General features: G+C 49.5%; 2 protein-coding genes across 3 annotated transcripts in view; one reads left to right on the top strand and one right to left on the bottom strand.

The window, feature by feature from the left end:
* The first annotated feature begins 737 nt into the window (after positions 1-737).
* Positions 738-9,453, top strand: AGMAT (agmatinase (putative)). Its single transcript, XM_079900644.1, has 7 exons — positions 738-1,088; positions 2,076-2,278; positions 4,742-4,790; positions 5,842-6,037; positions 6,475-6,654; positions 7,800-7,884; positions 9,178-9,453. The coding sequence occupies exons 1-7, from the start codon at positions 790-792 to the stop codon at positions 9,249-9,251; spliced, it is 1,086 nt and encodes a 361-aa protein (XP_079756770.1). The 5' UTR covers positions 738-789; the 3' UTR covers positions 9,252-9,453.
* Positions 9,454-10,012: 559 nt separating this feature from the next.
* The window catches only part of DNAJC16 (DnaJ heat shock protein family (Hsp40) member C16), a 37,217-nt gene continuing 31,941 nt past the window's right edge, over positions 10,013-15,288 (bottom strand). For both annotated transcript variants that reach the window (XM_079946436.1, XM_079946437.1), the window contains 4 exons: positions 15,027-15,107; positions 14,837-14,935; positions 14,094-14,264; positions 10,013-13,594 (listed from right to left, as the gene is read on the bottom strand). In XM_079946436.1, the coding sequence (XP_079802562.1) occupies positions 13,198-13,594; positions 14,094-14,264; positions 14,837-14,935; positions 15,027-15,107 (748 nt within the window). In that variant the 3' untranslated portion in view covers positions 10,013-13,197. The remainder of the gene's footprint in view (positions 13,595-14,093; positions 14,265-14,836; positions 14,936-15,026; positions 15,108-15,288) is intronic.

Here is a 15,288-nt window from a genome sequence, read left to right as displayed (position 1 = left end):
GCAGCCTGTGGCCACACTGAGTACCTGTTATTGATCTTTAGGAGACTTTGCCTCACCCTGCAGGGTGGTGTGAGTTCATGTGTGATTTTATATAAAGGGACAAATTTAATGCAAACTCGGGCCTTTCCCATTCAATCTCAAGTTCTAGAGATTAAAAAATATATAATACCACAAAATGGCTCCCATAACTGCATTACAGATCACTTCTCCCCCCCCCCCCGCCCCGCCCCTTAGGGATAAAGAGGACTGCACATGTGGGCTCGCTTCTAAGTCCTTTTTAAAAAAGGTTAGTTTAGAAAGACTCTGCTTCCTGAGACTCCCGCCCAGATATTTCTTGGTACATTATTTTTTAAAAAGTGCTCCAATTTCTCTCGCTTAGAGAAAGGTCTTTCCTCTTCAACTCTTTCAGGTTTTTGTGGGATCTCAGTTCCCCAACCAGGGATCGAACACGTGTCCCCTGCAGTGGAAGCCTAAAGTCTTAACCACTGGACGCCAGGGCAGTTGCATTAGGTGTTACTCTGGGAGAAGAAGCTACAAGGGCCTGATTTCGGTGCGGAGGGACCCACCTGGGCCAGTGCGGTGGACGTCGGTAGGGAGTCCCGGGCCTGGCTCTAGTTACGAAAGGAACTAGAGGCCGAAGTCCAGGAAGGTGTGCAGGGAGAGAGCGGCCCGATCCCTGGGCCCCTCCCCCGCCTGTGATCTCCAGGCGCCCCTGCCCTTTGAGCCCGGGGCGTCTCGGGCGCTGGCACACTTGCCCCGGCCGCTGCGGGGACCAGCGGGGCGGGCGGGATGCTGCGGCTGCTGGCGTCCGGCTGCGCCCGGGGCCCGGGGGGCGGCGGGAGCGCGCGGGGGCTGGTTCTCGGGGGTCGCGTGCGTCCTGCGGCGGGGCTCTGCGATCCCGGCAGCAGCCAGAGCCGCCAGGCCTCCGACGCCCCCCGGAACCAACCTCCCAGCTCCGAGTTCGTGGCTCGGTCGGTGGGCATCTGCTCCATGATGCGGCTGCCCGTGCAGGCCTCCCCCGAGGGGCTGGATGCCGCCTTCATCGGGGTGCCGCTGGACATTGGGACCTCCAACCGGCCCGGGGCGAGGTAAGCCCCGAAGGACTCGGGGACACGTGTTGGGACAGCTTGGCGGCCACTGCGCACACAAAACTCATGGAGAGGCGCTTTCCCTCAGCCAGGGTCGAGTTGGAAGCCAGTGCCTGGCTCCAAAGTGCCCCCAATCCTTTGAGAGACAGCTGGTTTCCCTTAAGCAACCCTGAGGGCTCAGCCGTGTCATCCATTGGTAAAGAAAGGGGGTTTAAGGACTGAGCCTTCTCCCTGCCCCGTTCCCTGGCCTAGCTGGATGGTGGCTGTGGGTACCCCAGTTTACAGAAGCAGGGGACATTAAGTTTGAGAACAGAAGCTGGTTGCCCTTCCCCAAACCTCTAGATGTCACGTGACTCAAGAATTTGCTCCAAATAAGGCAATTTTTTCTTCTTTTTTTGGTCGCGCAGCCTGCGGGGATCTTAGTTCCCCCACCAGGGATCACCGCATGCCCCCTGCAGTGGAGATGCGGAGTCTTAACCACTAAACCGCCAGGGAAGTCCCCAAAATAAGGCAGTTTTCCTAAGATCAAGTTAGAGGAAGTAAAATCGATTTTTCTAATTATTGAACATCAGCTATTTACGATTCCGCAGCAACAGTTTAGGAAATTGAGGCTCAGGGAGATTAAGAAATCATCTAATGCCATTTAGTAAATTGGTGATTGGTGGGCTTCTAAGTCTGTACCTTTAATCTCTACACTATATAGGCTAGATCAGTGGTCCTCAACGTGTGTGGGACATTGTCCCCCCAGGGGACATTTGGCAGAGTCTGGAGGCATTTTTGGTTATCACAACGTGGGGGAAGGGCTGCTACTGGCATCTAGTGGGGAAAGACCAGGGTTGCTGCTAAACGTCCTGCAATGTATAGGATGACCCCTACCCTCTGCAGCAAAGATTCAGCCAGCCCCAGCGCAGAGCCTGGGAAGCCCTGGCCTAGGCAGAGCCTCTAAACCTTTAGGGATGGCTCACAGGCTGATTCTTTCTCCTCCAGATTTGGACCCCGAAGGATCCGTGAAGAATCAGTGCTGCTTCGGACAGCCAACCCTAGCACAGGAGCCCTCCCCTTCCAGTCCCTCATGGTTGCAGACCTAGGCGATGTGAATGTCAATCTTTACAACCTTCAGGACAGCTGCCGCCTAATTCGAGAGGCCTATCAGAAGATTGTAGCAGCTGGCTGTATTCCTCTGACCTTGGGTAATGTCATCTGCAAGGGAGAGGGTAGTTCTCTGAGCTCAGGGTCTATTTATCATGAGCTGGAGTACGGTTACTTCTCCAGGGGGAGCCACTGGCAATATGGAGACAGTAGGAAAGGGAACATTTTTAGTTCATTTATTTTAACCCCTGGGGAGAGGATATTTACATTTTTGGACTAACGTGACTGACAGGGATGGACCAGGGTGAAGCAAGTGAGGCTCTCACCTTGGTGCAAAATTTAAGGGGTGCCAAAAAGTCAGCAATACATATTACTGATTTCCCTTTCTTTTTGCCTCAGGTTCCAGTATGGCTCAGAACAGCACAGTTGCTGATCCTTTCTTTATTTAGAGTTTATCATGGGGGACTTCCCTGGTAGCGCAGTGGTTAAGAATCCGCCTGCCAATGCAGGGGACGTGGGTTCAAGCCCTGGTCCTGGAAGATCCCACATGCTGTGGAGCAACTAAGCCCATGTGCCACAACTACTGAGCCCGCGTGCCTAGAGCCCATGCTCTGCAACAAGAGAAGCCACTGCAGTGAGAAGCCTGCGCGCTGCAAGGAAGAGTAGCCCCCGCTCACCGCAGCTAGAGAAAGCCCGTGCATAGCAATGAAGACCCAACGCAGCCAAAAATAAAAATAAAAAAAAGGGACTTCCCTGGTGGCGCAGTTCCCTGGGACTACCCAACGCAGCCAAAAATAAAATAAAATAAATTTATAAAAAAGAAAAATAAATAAATAAAATAAAGTAGCGTGGGCTTCTCATTGCGGTGGCTTCTCTTGTGGAGCACAGGCTCTAGGCACACGGGCTCAGTAGTTGCAGCATGCGGCCTCTGAGGCACACGGGCTTCAGTAGTTGTGGCTCTCGGGCCTAGTTGCTCTGTGGCATGTGGGATCTTCCCAGACCAGGGCTCGAACATGTGTCCCCTGCATTGGCAGGCGGATTCTTAACCACTGCACCACCAGGGAAGTTCCTATCATGGATCCTTTTTTTTTTTGCATTGATTTTGATTTTTTAAAATATTACATTAAAATAATATTGATCTTGATTACTTAGTTTTTTTGTTTGTTTGTTTTGGCCACACAGCTTGCAGGATCTTCGTTCGTCCCCTGGCCAGGGATGGGACCCAGGTCCCCTGCAGTGTAAGCGCAGAGTCCTAATCGCTGGACCGCCAGGGAATTCCCCAATCACTGAGTTTTTTTTTTTTTTTTTTTGGTGTCCCTTCAATTTTGCATCCGGCAAGTGCCTCTATCCACCTCACCTTGTCCCAGCCCTTGATGCCAGGCCCGAGGAGGCTGCCAGCAGGGGCTTAGTTGTGATGTCTTAAGTATTCAAGGACGTTGTTTCAATGACTTTATTTGAGAGAACTGCAAGGGGGTCTTTTCCTCTCGTCAGGGTCTATGTCAATCTATAGAGCAGCTTTCCTCTTACCCTCCCCCACCCTGCCCCACTCTCACTGTAGCAGTTCTTTCTCTTCCTGTTCAGCAATAGTCAAAATAGTACCTTTTTCTAAATATCCAAATTTATTTTTGCCAAGTGAGAGGGCCCAGCCTGCAGAGCATAGTGGTAAGGAGTGGGGTTTCTGGCTGACGTGGTTTGAAATCTCAGCTCCACCTCTCACTAGCTTTTTTTTTTTTTTTTTTTTTTTTTTTCGGTACGCGGGCCTCTCGCTGCTGTGGCCTCTCCCGTTGCGGAGCACAGGCTCCGGACGCACAGGCTCAGCGGCCACGGCTCACGGGCCCAGCTGCTCCGCGGCACGCGGGATCCTCCCGGACCGGGGCACGAACCCGCGTCCCCCGCATCGGCAGGCGGACTCTCAACCACTGCGCCACCAGGGAAGCCCTCTCACTAGCTCTTGAGGCTTCATTTCCTTATCTGTAATATGGGAATAAAAATACCACCACCTACCTTCTTATATTGTGTCAGGGGCATATAACAAAAGTGCATATAAAGTGCCCAACTTTGTGACTGGCATGTTTTAAGCTTCCATAAATATAGCTGTGGTTGTTATTAATAATTATCAATGGTAATACTTTTCTAGGCCTGTGCTGTCCATTATGGTAGCCCCTAGCCACATGTGGCTATTTAAATGAATTACAATTAAATAAAATAAAAAATGCAATTCTTCAGTTGCGTGAGCCACATTTCAATAGCCAATGGCTAGTGACCACCATGTTGGCCAGTGCAGATACAGAACATGCGTGTCACTGCAGGAAGTTCAACTGGACAGAGCATTTTCCCTATAAGCCTTAATTTAATTTCCTCTTTTAAATGACAATATAATGTCAAACATTTAGTGGCCATTTCTCCACCACTGAACAAGATCATATTTTAGCTGGGGTTATAGTTCTTCCAGTCTAATCGAAAGGGTGGCAGAATTGGGCAGATTAAAGATCGTTCTAGGTGATACATGGTCTTCGAATCTTATCCACGTTCCAGATGTTTTCTTCTTTTTTGTCTCCTTGAAGGTGGAGATCACACAATCACCTATCCTATATTGCAAGCGATGGCAGAAAAGTAAGTCCCAAAGGCCGGAGCTGGGGAATGAGTTGCTTTCTGCTAGATGGCGTCAGGTGACCTCTGCTGCCTCAGGTTATTGGGGACGATAGGAAATTCCCCACTGAGTTGCTTCTATGGATCAAAATTAAGGTCAAGCTCCAGGTGTGTCTGTCAGTCACCAGATGGGAGCCAAGACAATTTATTATTAACACCCTGGCCACCCGCCCTTGCCCTAGATCTGCCCTGGTATGCAGGCTCAGCATTTGCCTCTGTTTTTGGAAGATGAGCCCCTAGTGAAATACACAACCCCAGTTAACTTCAGTTTCTGTTTTGCTTCAGAGGCCAAATACAAATACTGACAGGCACAATGGTGTTGCTTGCTGAGGAGAGGCCCTGTTTTTTCCTGAAAGGGCCCCTTTCCCAGAGGATGAGAAGATGGATTTTTCCAGTAGTGAAAATCTAGCAGGGATTGACTAATTTTGGTTAGTTAGTCTGAGAAATAGACAGATGGGCCAAGGTGGTGAGCTCCAGAATTCATATAGAGGAAAGCTATGTGGGTGGCATTCTGGTTGGAGGTGGGTGGGTGGGTACAAGGCTTTTCTGGAAGCTCTGTTTGCCTGGCACTGATTTGGATTGTCTGTTTTTTTGGGGCGGCTGGCAGGGTTGATGGGGATTATAGAGAGAGAGCTGAGTAGAAGCTGCTTCTTGGTTACCGCAGTTGGAGGAAGGGTGGTGCTGATTAGTTGAGCCTTCAGACGAGCTCACCTGAGCCGCCACCCTTTACTTTCATCCTCCCAGCCCTCTCCATCTGTAAGTGAAGAAAATTCTGGGTGATAGGTAGGGAGTGTCAGCTGAAGCACGTGACTATCTTCTGCGTGACTTCTCTGAGCTTATTGTCCTTCTGAGAAGCGAAGTGGTTTGAAGACAGAAACCAGTTGCAAGGCTGGTAACTGATGCCAGGTCCCCCCTCCACGGCTATGAATCGTCATCAAGTTTTGGCGGCCTGGAGGGTGGTGGTGTTCAGGCCCCACCGGGAGGCCTGGCTTCTGAGCCGCCCTGTTGTCATCAGGCATGGGCCTATGGGGCTGGTGCACGTGGATGCACACATGGACGTGGCGGACAAGGCCCTGGGTGAGAAGCTCTATCACGGGACGCCCTTCCGCCGTTGTGTGGACGAGGGACTCCTGGACTGTAAGCGCGTGGTACAGATCGGCATCCGGGGCTCTTCCATGACCTTGGATACCTACAGATACAGCCGGAGCCAGGTGACAGGCCGAAAGCCCCTCCCTCTGTCCCCGGCCCCAAAGTGCCTTCCTCTCCATTGCCCACTCAGTGGAGGCTATGGATTCAAAGGGACTTTGCTAATCAAGCTCAAAGTGGGGACAGAAGGGTGAGTTTGCGTCATGTGGAGCAGATAGGAGCGGGGATGATAGTTCACGACGCAAAGGAGGCCTCTTATTGCTGGGGAGGGGGACAAGCAGAAACAAACCAGGCCCTTGGATGCTGCTGGCTTGGAAAAGAGTGGAGGAGGTCCAGACCCAAGGCGATGGGTCTGATATGGGGATGATAGTTCCCTCCTCGTGGATATTGGGGGTCAACTTTGAGGTGCAGATAAGCTGAGCACGGGGTAGGCCTATAGGAAATGCCCAGTAAATGCTGCCAGGCCCAAGTGTCAACTTTCTGCTCTTCAATTCTTTCTCAGGGCTTCAAGGTGGTCCTGGCTGAAGACTGCTGGATGAAGTCGCTGGTTCCTCTGATGGGAAAAGTGAGGCAGCAGATGGGAGTCAGACCCATTTATATAAGCTTTGATATTGACGGCTTGGACCCCGCCTATGCCCCAGGGACAGGGACACCCGAAATTGCTGGTCTCACCCCTAGTCAGGTAAGGAGGCTCCACCAGTGACACTTCCTGTGGGTGAGGACACTTAGCTCCCCACTTTCCTGGGACCTGAACTGAGTCTCTAGACATCAGGATGGGCTTTTAAAATCAGGGCACCTGGGCCTTTATTGTGCTCAGGGCCGATCACAGGTTTGGATTCTCCCTTATTGATGAGTGACTGATTTTGGCAAGGGCCCTCATTTCCTATCTGGGATATGAGTCCGTTATTTGGTCTTTCTGCCTCTGGTCCACCTGTTCATGGGGACAATACTGTAGTGCCCCCTGTTCAGACACCAAACTTACCTTTTTGGGGTTAAATTTTAAAGGTATGCACAGTGGGATTAACATCTCCTAGGGTAGTTCAAGAGTTTTAGAAACCCCCAAAGAAAGCTCCCATGGTATGCTGAGCATAGCACAGGGAGGCAGAACTGGAGGGTGGCTCTACCTAGAAGGAAAGCTCCAGGGGTGGACCTTTGTTCTGTTCACTACTCTCCGAGCCGAGGAGAGTGTCTGACATATAAGTAGGAGGTACTCACAGATACTGGAGTAAATGAATGAAGACTGCTTGAACTAATCAACTATCTTCTATCCTCTCAGAAAGGAGGATGGTCATAACAGCCTCTCTAAAGCCTTTCCCAGTTCCCGTCAGTTTTCTAGAACACGCTCCTCATTCCTCGGCTTCGCATCCTTCCTGCTTTTCACCTGCAGAACGGAAGCAAAGTGATGCTCTTCCTGCCACGCCCCTCACTCATCCTATCTCCGGCCACGTCTGACTACTAGTACTTCTTCCGTCTTGGCGCCTTGGCATGTGTCTTTCCCTCTCCCTGGGCTGCCCTCTCCCTACTCCTCTGCTTGGTCAGTTCCTTGAGCTAAGTGTTTCCACCTTGGAGGAGCCTTCCCCAGCCTCTTCAGGCTGCGACACGTGCTCAGACTATTCCTGAAGCCCTTCATGCTGGCATTGAAGCGATTGGTTTGTCTCTGTGATCCCACCAGGGTGCCTGGTGGTCAATGAATGTTTATTGAGGGAAAGCGACAGTTCCAAGTCGAAGGGCAGGACCGTGTTGGGAGAAATCCATGGAGGCCTCTACTGGTTGCTTTCTGTTGTCAATGGTTACCTCTCTGGACAACTCAAGCTTCATCTTGGACAGGCTCTGGAGATCATCCGGGGTTGTCAAGGACTGAACGTGGTGGGTTGTGATCTTGTGGAGGTTTCACCGCCGTACGATCCTTCTGGTGAGTAAGGGAGACAAATGTGATCCGTAGGCAGCGGCTAGTTTATTTATTTGTTTATTATATTTTTTATTTTTGGCTGCGTTGGGTCTTCGTTGCATGCGGGCTTTCTCTGGTTGCGGCGAGCGGGGGCTACTCTTCGTTGCGGTGCGCGGGCTTCTCACTGCAGTGGCTTCTCTTGTTGCGGAGCACTGGCTCTAGGCGCGTGGGCTTCAGTAGTTGCAGCACATGGGCTCAGTAGTTGTGGCTCACGGGCTTAGTTGCTCCGCGGCATGTGGGATCTTCCCGGACCAGGGCTTGAACCCGTGTCTCCTGCCTTGGCAGGCGGATTCTTTTTTTTTTTTTTTTTTTTTGCGGTACGCGGGCCTCTCACTGTCGCAGCCTCTCCCGTTGCGGAGCACAGGCTCCGGACACGCAGGCTCAGCGGCCATGGCTCACGGGCTCAGCCGCTCCGCGGCATGTGGGATCCTCCCGGACCGGGGCACGAACCCGTGTCCCCTGCATCGGCAGGCGGACTCCCAACCACTGCACCACCAGGGAAGCCCGGCAGGCGGATTCTTAACCACTGCGCCACCAGGGAAGTCCCAGCGGCTAGTTTAAATTGTATTAATCTAGTTAATAAGTAGATGGATGGGTCCCTTTATGTAACTCGGGAACCGGCTGAGTACGTCCTACAGTGAAGAAAATAAACCTATTACTGTACACCATACAGATGTGAGCTAATGAACCCTAACAAAACCCCTGGGAGGCGGCTAAGGATTGATAGCTGGCCCACCCGTCAGCAGAAGAGAGAGAAACCAGCGTGCAGTTCAGCGATAGGGCTGCCCAGTGCCATCTGCCTTGGATATTTCATTGAAAAGTGAATTCTCAAGGCATAAATGGTATTTATTAATATGGATAAAGTGGGGGAGTTAGCTGGTTTAGGAGAGAGATTCAAAGCCAATGCCATCCCAATAATTTTAATCTAGAAAAACTTACAGGGTTAGGCCCGTTAGCCTTAGAGGATAGATAGTAAATACGATACACACCAATATGATAGGTTTTCCTTTGGGGGAAATCTGTTCTCAGAGTAAACAGAGAGCCTTCTGAATTTTAAAATACCTTTTCTGAATGATGCTTGATAGAGAGAACGCCGGGGAAAGCATGTCCACGGGGCGGTGGGGAACCGCAGAGGAGCGCACAAGGCAGGACTCTGGGAAAGGAAGCACAAAGGGACAAAGGCTGAGGAGCCCGAGGGGCTCGCCTCAGGAGGCGGTCTGTGTGGTGTTCACGCTTGGGTTTTTCACTGCTTTGTAGGAAACACGGCCCTGGTGGCGGCTAACCTGCTGTTTGAGATGCTGTGTGTTCTCCCCAAAGCGACAGTCGCCTGAATGTTGTGCTACGATGTTCAAGATAAAACAAGAGCTTGCCTGGATGACAAATTCTCCAGAACTTATGTGCAAGCAATCTGAGTACTAAAGAGTTTATGCCAATAAAACGTTCTGCTAAAAGTGTCATTAGTGGCTCTACAATCGGGTCTTATGGTAGAACTCTAATCCAAACAGCTAATATTCCTAAGGTGTTTGAATTAACTTAAAAAAAAATGCACTTGTGCTTTTTTAATTTTTTCCTTTGATGAATGGTGATGGAGGATAAAGGGGAAAGGGATGGAGAATTTAGTTTATCTATAATCTGGAGGAATGAAATGAAAAAACCCTAGGAAATAATACTGTAGAAAAACATTCCATATTTCTATAGTATCTTCCTTTAAAATACAGCCCCTACGCTGAGGAGCATCTTGGTTTTAGGACCATCGTGAACATAGAAAAAGTTTGAAAGAAAAAATAACAGGCAGATCCTAATAAAGAAACTTCCCACTCAAAAGCCCAGGAAGATGCAGGAATGTCTTCAAAACCAGGTGACATCAGCTGGCTCTTAGTGGCCTTGCCTTAACCCCGCTCCCTCTGAGCCTGTTTTGCATTATCTTCTCTTCAAGCTGACCCACCCTCTATGACAGCAATTCCCCAAATCTGCAGTGGAGGCGTGATGACCTTAAGCATGTGTTGAGTTACATGCGAATTCAGTTTTGTTGATAATGTGTCCATGGTCAAATCATCATCTCGTGACATAAGAGCTACCCATAATCATCACACATTAAAATAGTTTATTTCTGTTTCCAGTCTGTAATATTCTTAAAACAAAATAACATCAGCTTCAGTGCCTGTTCACAATACAAAACAAAAACAACATAAAAAAGACACCATTTGCCAAATAAGTTATTTGTTCCTAAGAGTATCAAAAGTGCAAAATATTCACCTTCTTTTCAGGTCTGTCTCGAAAGCATCATCATCCTCCTTGACAAACTGAACAGATTCGGCAGCAGACACGCTGCGTTTGTTTCAAGGGACAATGTCAGGTATTTGGACATGACCAGCGTTTCAGCTGTAAAGAATGTTTTGCATCAGCTTTTCAAGAATTTTACTTAGAAAAAAATGTTTGAGTGTTTGCTCCTAATCCCTTTCCCCAAACAATGCAAATCACTTAAAACACATTCAGATCCCACTTCTTTGTATAGCAGGAAAACATTTACGTACTGAATAAGGAGGGAATCAACCTATTATTTGAAACCACAACCAAGTTTTCATGGTCAATAAGCGATGGCAGCAAGCCTGTGGTGCCCAGTGGGAGTTAGGGCAGGCCTGCTCGCTGACATGTTGCCTAGCTGGAGGTGATGAACTCGGTGGTAGACAGATTGTGCCACCGACACCTGGGCTGATAAAAAATTTTAAAAAAAACGGGTGCGTATATCTACAAAGGCTTGTTTTAGGCCAGTTGTTGTCCTCATCTGCTAAACATGATGCAGAGTCTGTATCAATCAGAAAAACCTACCTCTGAAAACATCAATGTTGTCAGTTTCAAGACACTCCAAGACTAGGAAGTTAACTTAGAGCCAAAATTGGGTCTGTGGGATTACATATGTAAGATAAATGGTAGCACTGGCTGACCAGGACAGTGGCTCATACATTTGACACAAAAGTAAACAAATTCATGGAAATGACATTCAGGAGGAAAGGCTTGGGTGGTCAAGGGTAAAGGTCAGTTTAAAAGCTTCCCAGTTTCCTCTTGGGGGGCATAGATAGCTACCAGCCCCCAAACGGATCTGTAGGTGATGTTTTTTGGATTCAAATATTTCCTAGGAACGTTTTCACTATTATCACTTTCCTTTCTTTATACAAATGAAAGGTGCAGCTGTCTGAAGGTGCTTTTTATTTTAATGATACAATTTTTTTTTTTTTTTTTTGCGGTACGCGGGCCTCTCACTGCTGTGGCCTCTCCCGTTGCGGAGCACAGGCTCCGGACGCGCAGGCTCAGCGGCTATGGCTCACGGGCCCAGCCGCTCCGCGGCATGTGGGATCTTCCCGGACCGGGGCACGAACCCGCGTCCCCTGCATCAGCAGGCGGACTCTCAACCACTGCACCACCAGGGAAGCCCACAATTTTTTAAAGTGAACGAATCTGGGGTGTTTTTGGTTTTCAGAAATTAAGGTCAGGAATCCCATTAGTACCAGAAATTAAAAAAAATAAAAACCTACCACTGAACCAAAACACGACTGTATAAGCAACTTGGCCACAAGAGATGCAGAAAATAATCTTGAGGACTTGGTGCATCACAGAGCCAAAAATGAATTCCTTGATCAGTTCTACCTGGGCCAGATGCCATGAGATATGGCAATAAGAATAAACACCCACTTTTAGAGGATCATGTGGAAAAATAAAGCCTGGCAGTGATTTATTTTTTTAAATAAAGCAATAGATTCCATGAAAACTAGGGATTTCTGGGCTCAAATAATTTGTTACTTGCCACTGTAGCTCAATCCAAATGGCTTAGTTTAAAGCAATTACGATTAAAGACAATATTAACCTATTTTGTCCCATCACTGATTTTGACCCTTCACTTTACAAAAAGGCAACTTGTTTTGACATTTGAACTCTTTGAGGTTGTCCAAACTCCACTGGTGGTGTGCTCTAAAAAGAAAAGGTAAGCTCTCTTAACTGGCTGGTAGGGCCCCGCCTGGGGTCCATCGTTCACTGGAGCTCAGCGAGCTGGGGTGCTGATGACAGGTCTGACCCTGTTACTGGTGAAGCAGTTGTAACTTAAGAGTGAAAACAATTAAGATGAGACATCAAAATATGGGCCAGAAGCTCAAAGTGAGCAAAACGGAAGCCTAGAACGTGTCTTGGCTCACTTGTCACCAAAGAGGACTTGAAGATACAGCACTTTTGGGGTAACAGTATTCAAAATACAATTGCTGAGAAATTTTAAGTTCCTTGATACAAAGATATGTCTGATAGTTTACTAAAGAGACATCACTGTAGGGAAGAGGTTCCTTGAGCCTGACTCACGGCAGGAATGACGTGTCGTCAGTTTAACATCTACTGGCTTATAGCAGCTTACCTCTACGTTCAGAGAGCAAGATTACAAGTTATGGCTCCTAATATCCACACCCTAAAACTGACAGAGGCAGAAAGGCATCTGAAAACATACAGGTAAATGGCTCAAGGTCATTACAGTACTTCTTGCCACGTGGATCCCTCCCCGGCTACTCTTAGTGTTTGGGAGGGGGCTGATGGGATGCTCAAGAAGGCATCGCTCAGGCACTGCCCAGCCCTCCCTTCTCTAGTCTCGGGAAGAAAACCAAACAGACGTGCAGAAACCCCCACGCAGTCCTAACCTTTTAAAACCGTGGCTGACAAGCTGTTGTAGGATACCCCCCAAATATACTTTTAGCCATTTACTACCAAAAAAACCACTAATGTAAGATCGCTTGGAACTAGGCCTCTTTTGAGACACAGGGCCCAGAAGCTGCGGTGGCTTGTCCCACCGTTACAGCATGCACCGCGGCAGAAGCACGGCCGAGGCGGGGCAGGGGACAGATGGCCCGACTGGCACACCAGGCTCGCGAGGTCCCCCCAGGCTCTGCTGCAGGGTCCAGCCCTGTGCTTGTCCCACAGCACAGAGACAGGACAGGGGAGGTGGGGGGCGAGCACGGGGCGGGGCGACAAAGGAAGAGGTAATGAGCAGTCTATTTTAAATAGTGTGGCATCCAAATGAGGAAAAAAGACCTAAAGGAAAGTATTCAGATCTGGGGAATTCAGCGTTTGGTGTTTTTCACTCCTAGGTTAGAACAGGACAAAGGAAAGATTCTTCTAGCCACTGTTCTGGAAGAATAATCTAAAATCTATACTCTGCCCATTGTGATAGTTTGAGTCCTGAAAATACCTGTTCACAGGGGCCTGTTAAAAAGTCTGAAGAGTTCGAGCCTCTTTTAGAAATTCTCAGTCTAGTTCAGGCCATGACGGGATATAAAACCTCTGTAAGGAGCCTTCCAGCAGCCGTTCCATCCATAAGGACAACTTGCTCAATTTTCCTTTGATGGGCCTGGATCCAAGGCCAGAAGATTTCCCTCGAGATTCACCCAGATGGAGGGAAGAGTCAAGGTCACTGCACGACCCCATGGCTTCCTCCTCTTCGACTGTTTTTTGGGGCTTGAAGAGGCAGAAGTATTTCTTGTGGCCATTCAGAGCCAGTACATAGCCCGTGTAGTCGCGTTCCATGAAATGCTTGTCGTATTGGTTTGGGATCGGGGCCACATCTTGAGCAAATTCTAGTAAGTATTCCAGCCATTCTCTGTGTTTATCTAGACTCAGGAAGGAAAAGTGCAGGCAGCTGCTCCTGTAGGAAGGACAGAAGGAGGATTTAGGGTGTTTCCCGACACATTTAGTCGCAGGGAACACAAGGACCTCAGTCAGATTTTAAATAATAGGAAAAGGCTTTGTGCTGGGTGGGGCCTGAATACAGAAGAAACGAAGGATTTCTGCGGGACCCGGAGGGCTTCTGCAATGGCGGCAAGAGCCCCTCATCCATTTCCTGCCCCTTGCTGGGCGTCACTCACATCACTCTCGGTGTCTGGCTTCAGGAAAAGGCACAAGAGCTGGAGAAGAGAGTTTCCTGAAAGGGCTCAGGGAAGACTGAGTTCAAGCTCTTCTGTTCAGAACCAACAGTCAAGCGGAAGAAAGGTCCCCACACGATGGCTTAGAGGTCTGGGTCGGAAAGGTCACAGCCAACATGCACGGAAAAAGCCCCTGCAGCTCCCTCCTTACCCAAGTGTGCAGGCTCTCCCCCTCCTGCTTCCACAGCCCCTGCCCTCTCTCACGTGCACCCAGGAGCTCACCCAGTGAACGTGTAGACCTCCAAAGCGAACTTCTGCAGCAGGCTGGTCTTGGTGGAATTTGACAGGATGAGGACCACGTTCATGTGGCCTGGCCTCAGGCGTACCAAGTTACTGGTGTACGTTACGTCTGTGAGCTCGGTCACCTCCACAAAGCCTTTTTTAGGAATCTTGCTGTGGAGAAAAACTGAGGAATTAAGATCTTGTAGGATAAGGGAATGCCACGACTTTTAAAAGGAACAAGTGGAAGAAAATGATATGTTCTAACCAGACTAGATATGTTATTTACTAGTCTCGAGCCTGGCGCATGGGCAGGGCGGGACTGACCCCCGTCTGGTTATCCCGGGACCGTAAGGAGCCTTGCCGGGGCCGCCGTGCAGCTGGTGCAGAAGCGGCTTTAGGACAGGATGAAGGCCGTCAACACAGTTACGGTGACGCGCCGTTCTCTGCTTCTGGCTCATCTAGCATCTCCCTGACACGCTTCTTTGCTTGCTTCCCGCCTTCATGATTAAATCTGGGATTGAGAAACTCAGGGTACTGAGGAGAAGATAACTAGTCCTGCGTCTGAACGCCTAGGCAGTCTCAGTCAGTGCTCGTCAGCTGCGACTCTTGCCTAAATCCACATCTCTCACAAGGGGGGGAGCCAGGGCTCTGAGCTGTACTAGCCCCTTGGACGCTGCTTATCAGACCCCGCGGCGCGCGGGGCTGCTGCTGAGGGCGAGGTGCTGGTGTTTGGTTAGGACGACCTGCTGGGCTCCTTGGTGAAGCTTGGCTCTGTCCTCCCGGTCTTCTCGTGGGCTTCCTCTTTGTCTGGAGGGCTTGACTCTCGCTCCTCATTTGAGTCACTGAAGTAAGAGAAAGGACTTTTCCAGAAGGTTTGTACGGTCCGGGGCTCACCCTTCAGACACGGCACTGAGCAGACACGGAGGCTCTTACCTGAAAGCCTGGATGATGACGGTGCCGAAGAGGATGAAGAGAGCAGAGAAGACCAGGGACAGAAGGGGCATCATTTCCCGCCTACAATGAAGTTCACAAGCTCTGGTCAGCTCTATGTGGGCTGCTGTGACATGCCAATGAATGGTTTTAGGTTTCTCCTCTCTGGCTTAAGAGAAAAACCCTAAACAGCCCCAAACCGAAAAGCTTTCACATCAACAAACACCTTTTTTTTTTTTTGGCTGCGCCGTGCAGCTTGTGGGAT

This window comes from Stenella coeruleoalba (genome assembly GCF_951394435.1).
Source record: "Stenella coeruleoalba genome assembly, chromosome: 1".
Lineage (NCBI taxonomy): Eukaryota > Metazoa > Chordata > Mammalia > Artiodactyla > Delphinidae > Stenella > Stenella coeruleoalba.
Note: the sequence above shows the minus strand (reverse complement) of the source record. Positions and strands in the feature narration are given on the sequence as shown.

Coding starts and splice junctions, on each gene's coding strand:
- AGMAT (XM_079900644.1), top strand. CDS start 790: ATGCTGCGGCTGCTGGCGTCCGGCTGCGCCCGGGGCCCGGGGGGCGGC. Junction 2,279..4,741: donor CTGTATTCCTCTGACCTTGG/GTAATGTCATCT, acceptor GTCTCCTTGAAG/GTGGAGATCACACAATCACC. Junction 6,655..7,799: donor CTGGTCTCACCCCTAGTCAG/GTAAGGAGGCTC, acceptor CATCTTGGACAG/GCTCTGGAGATCATCCGGGG.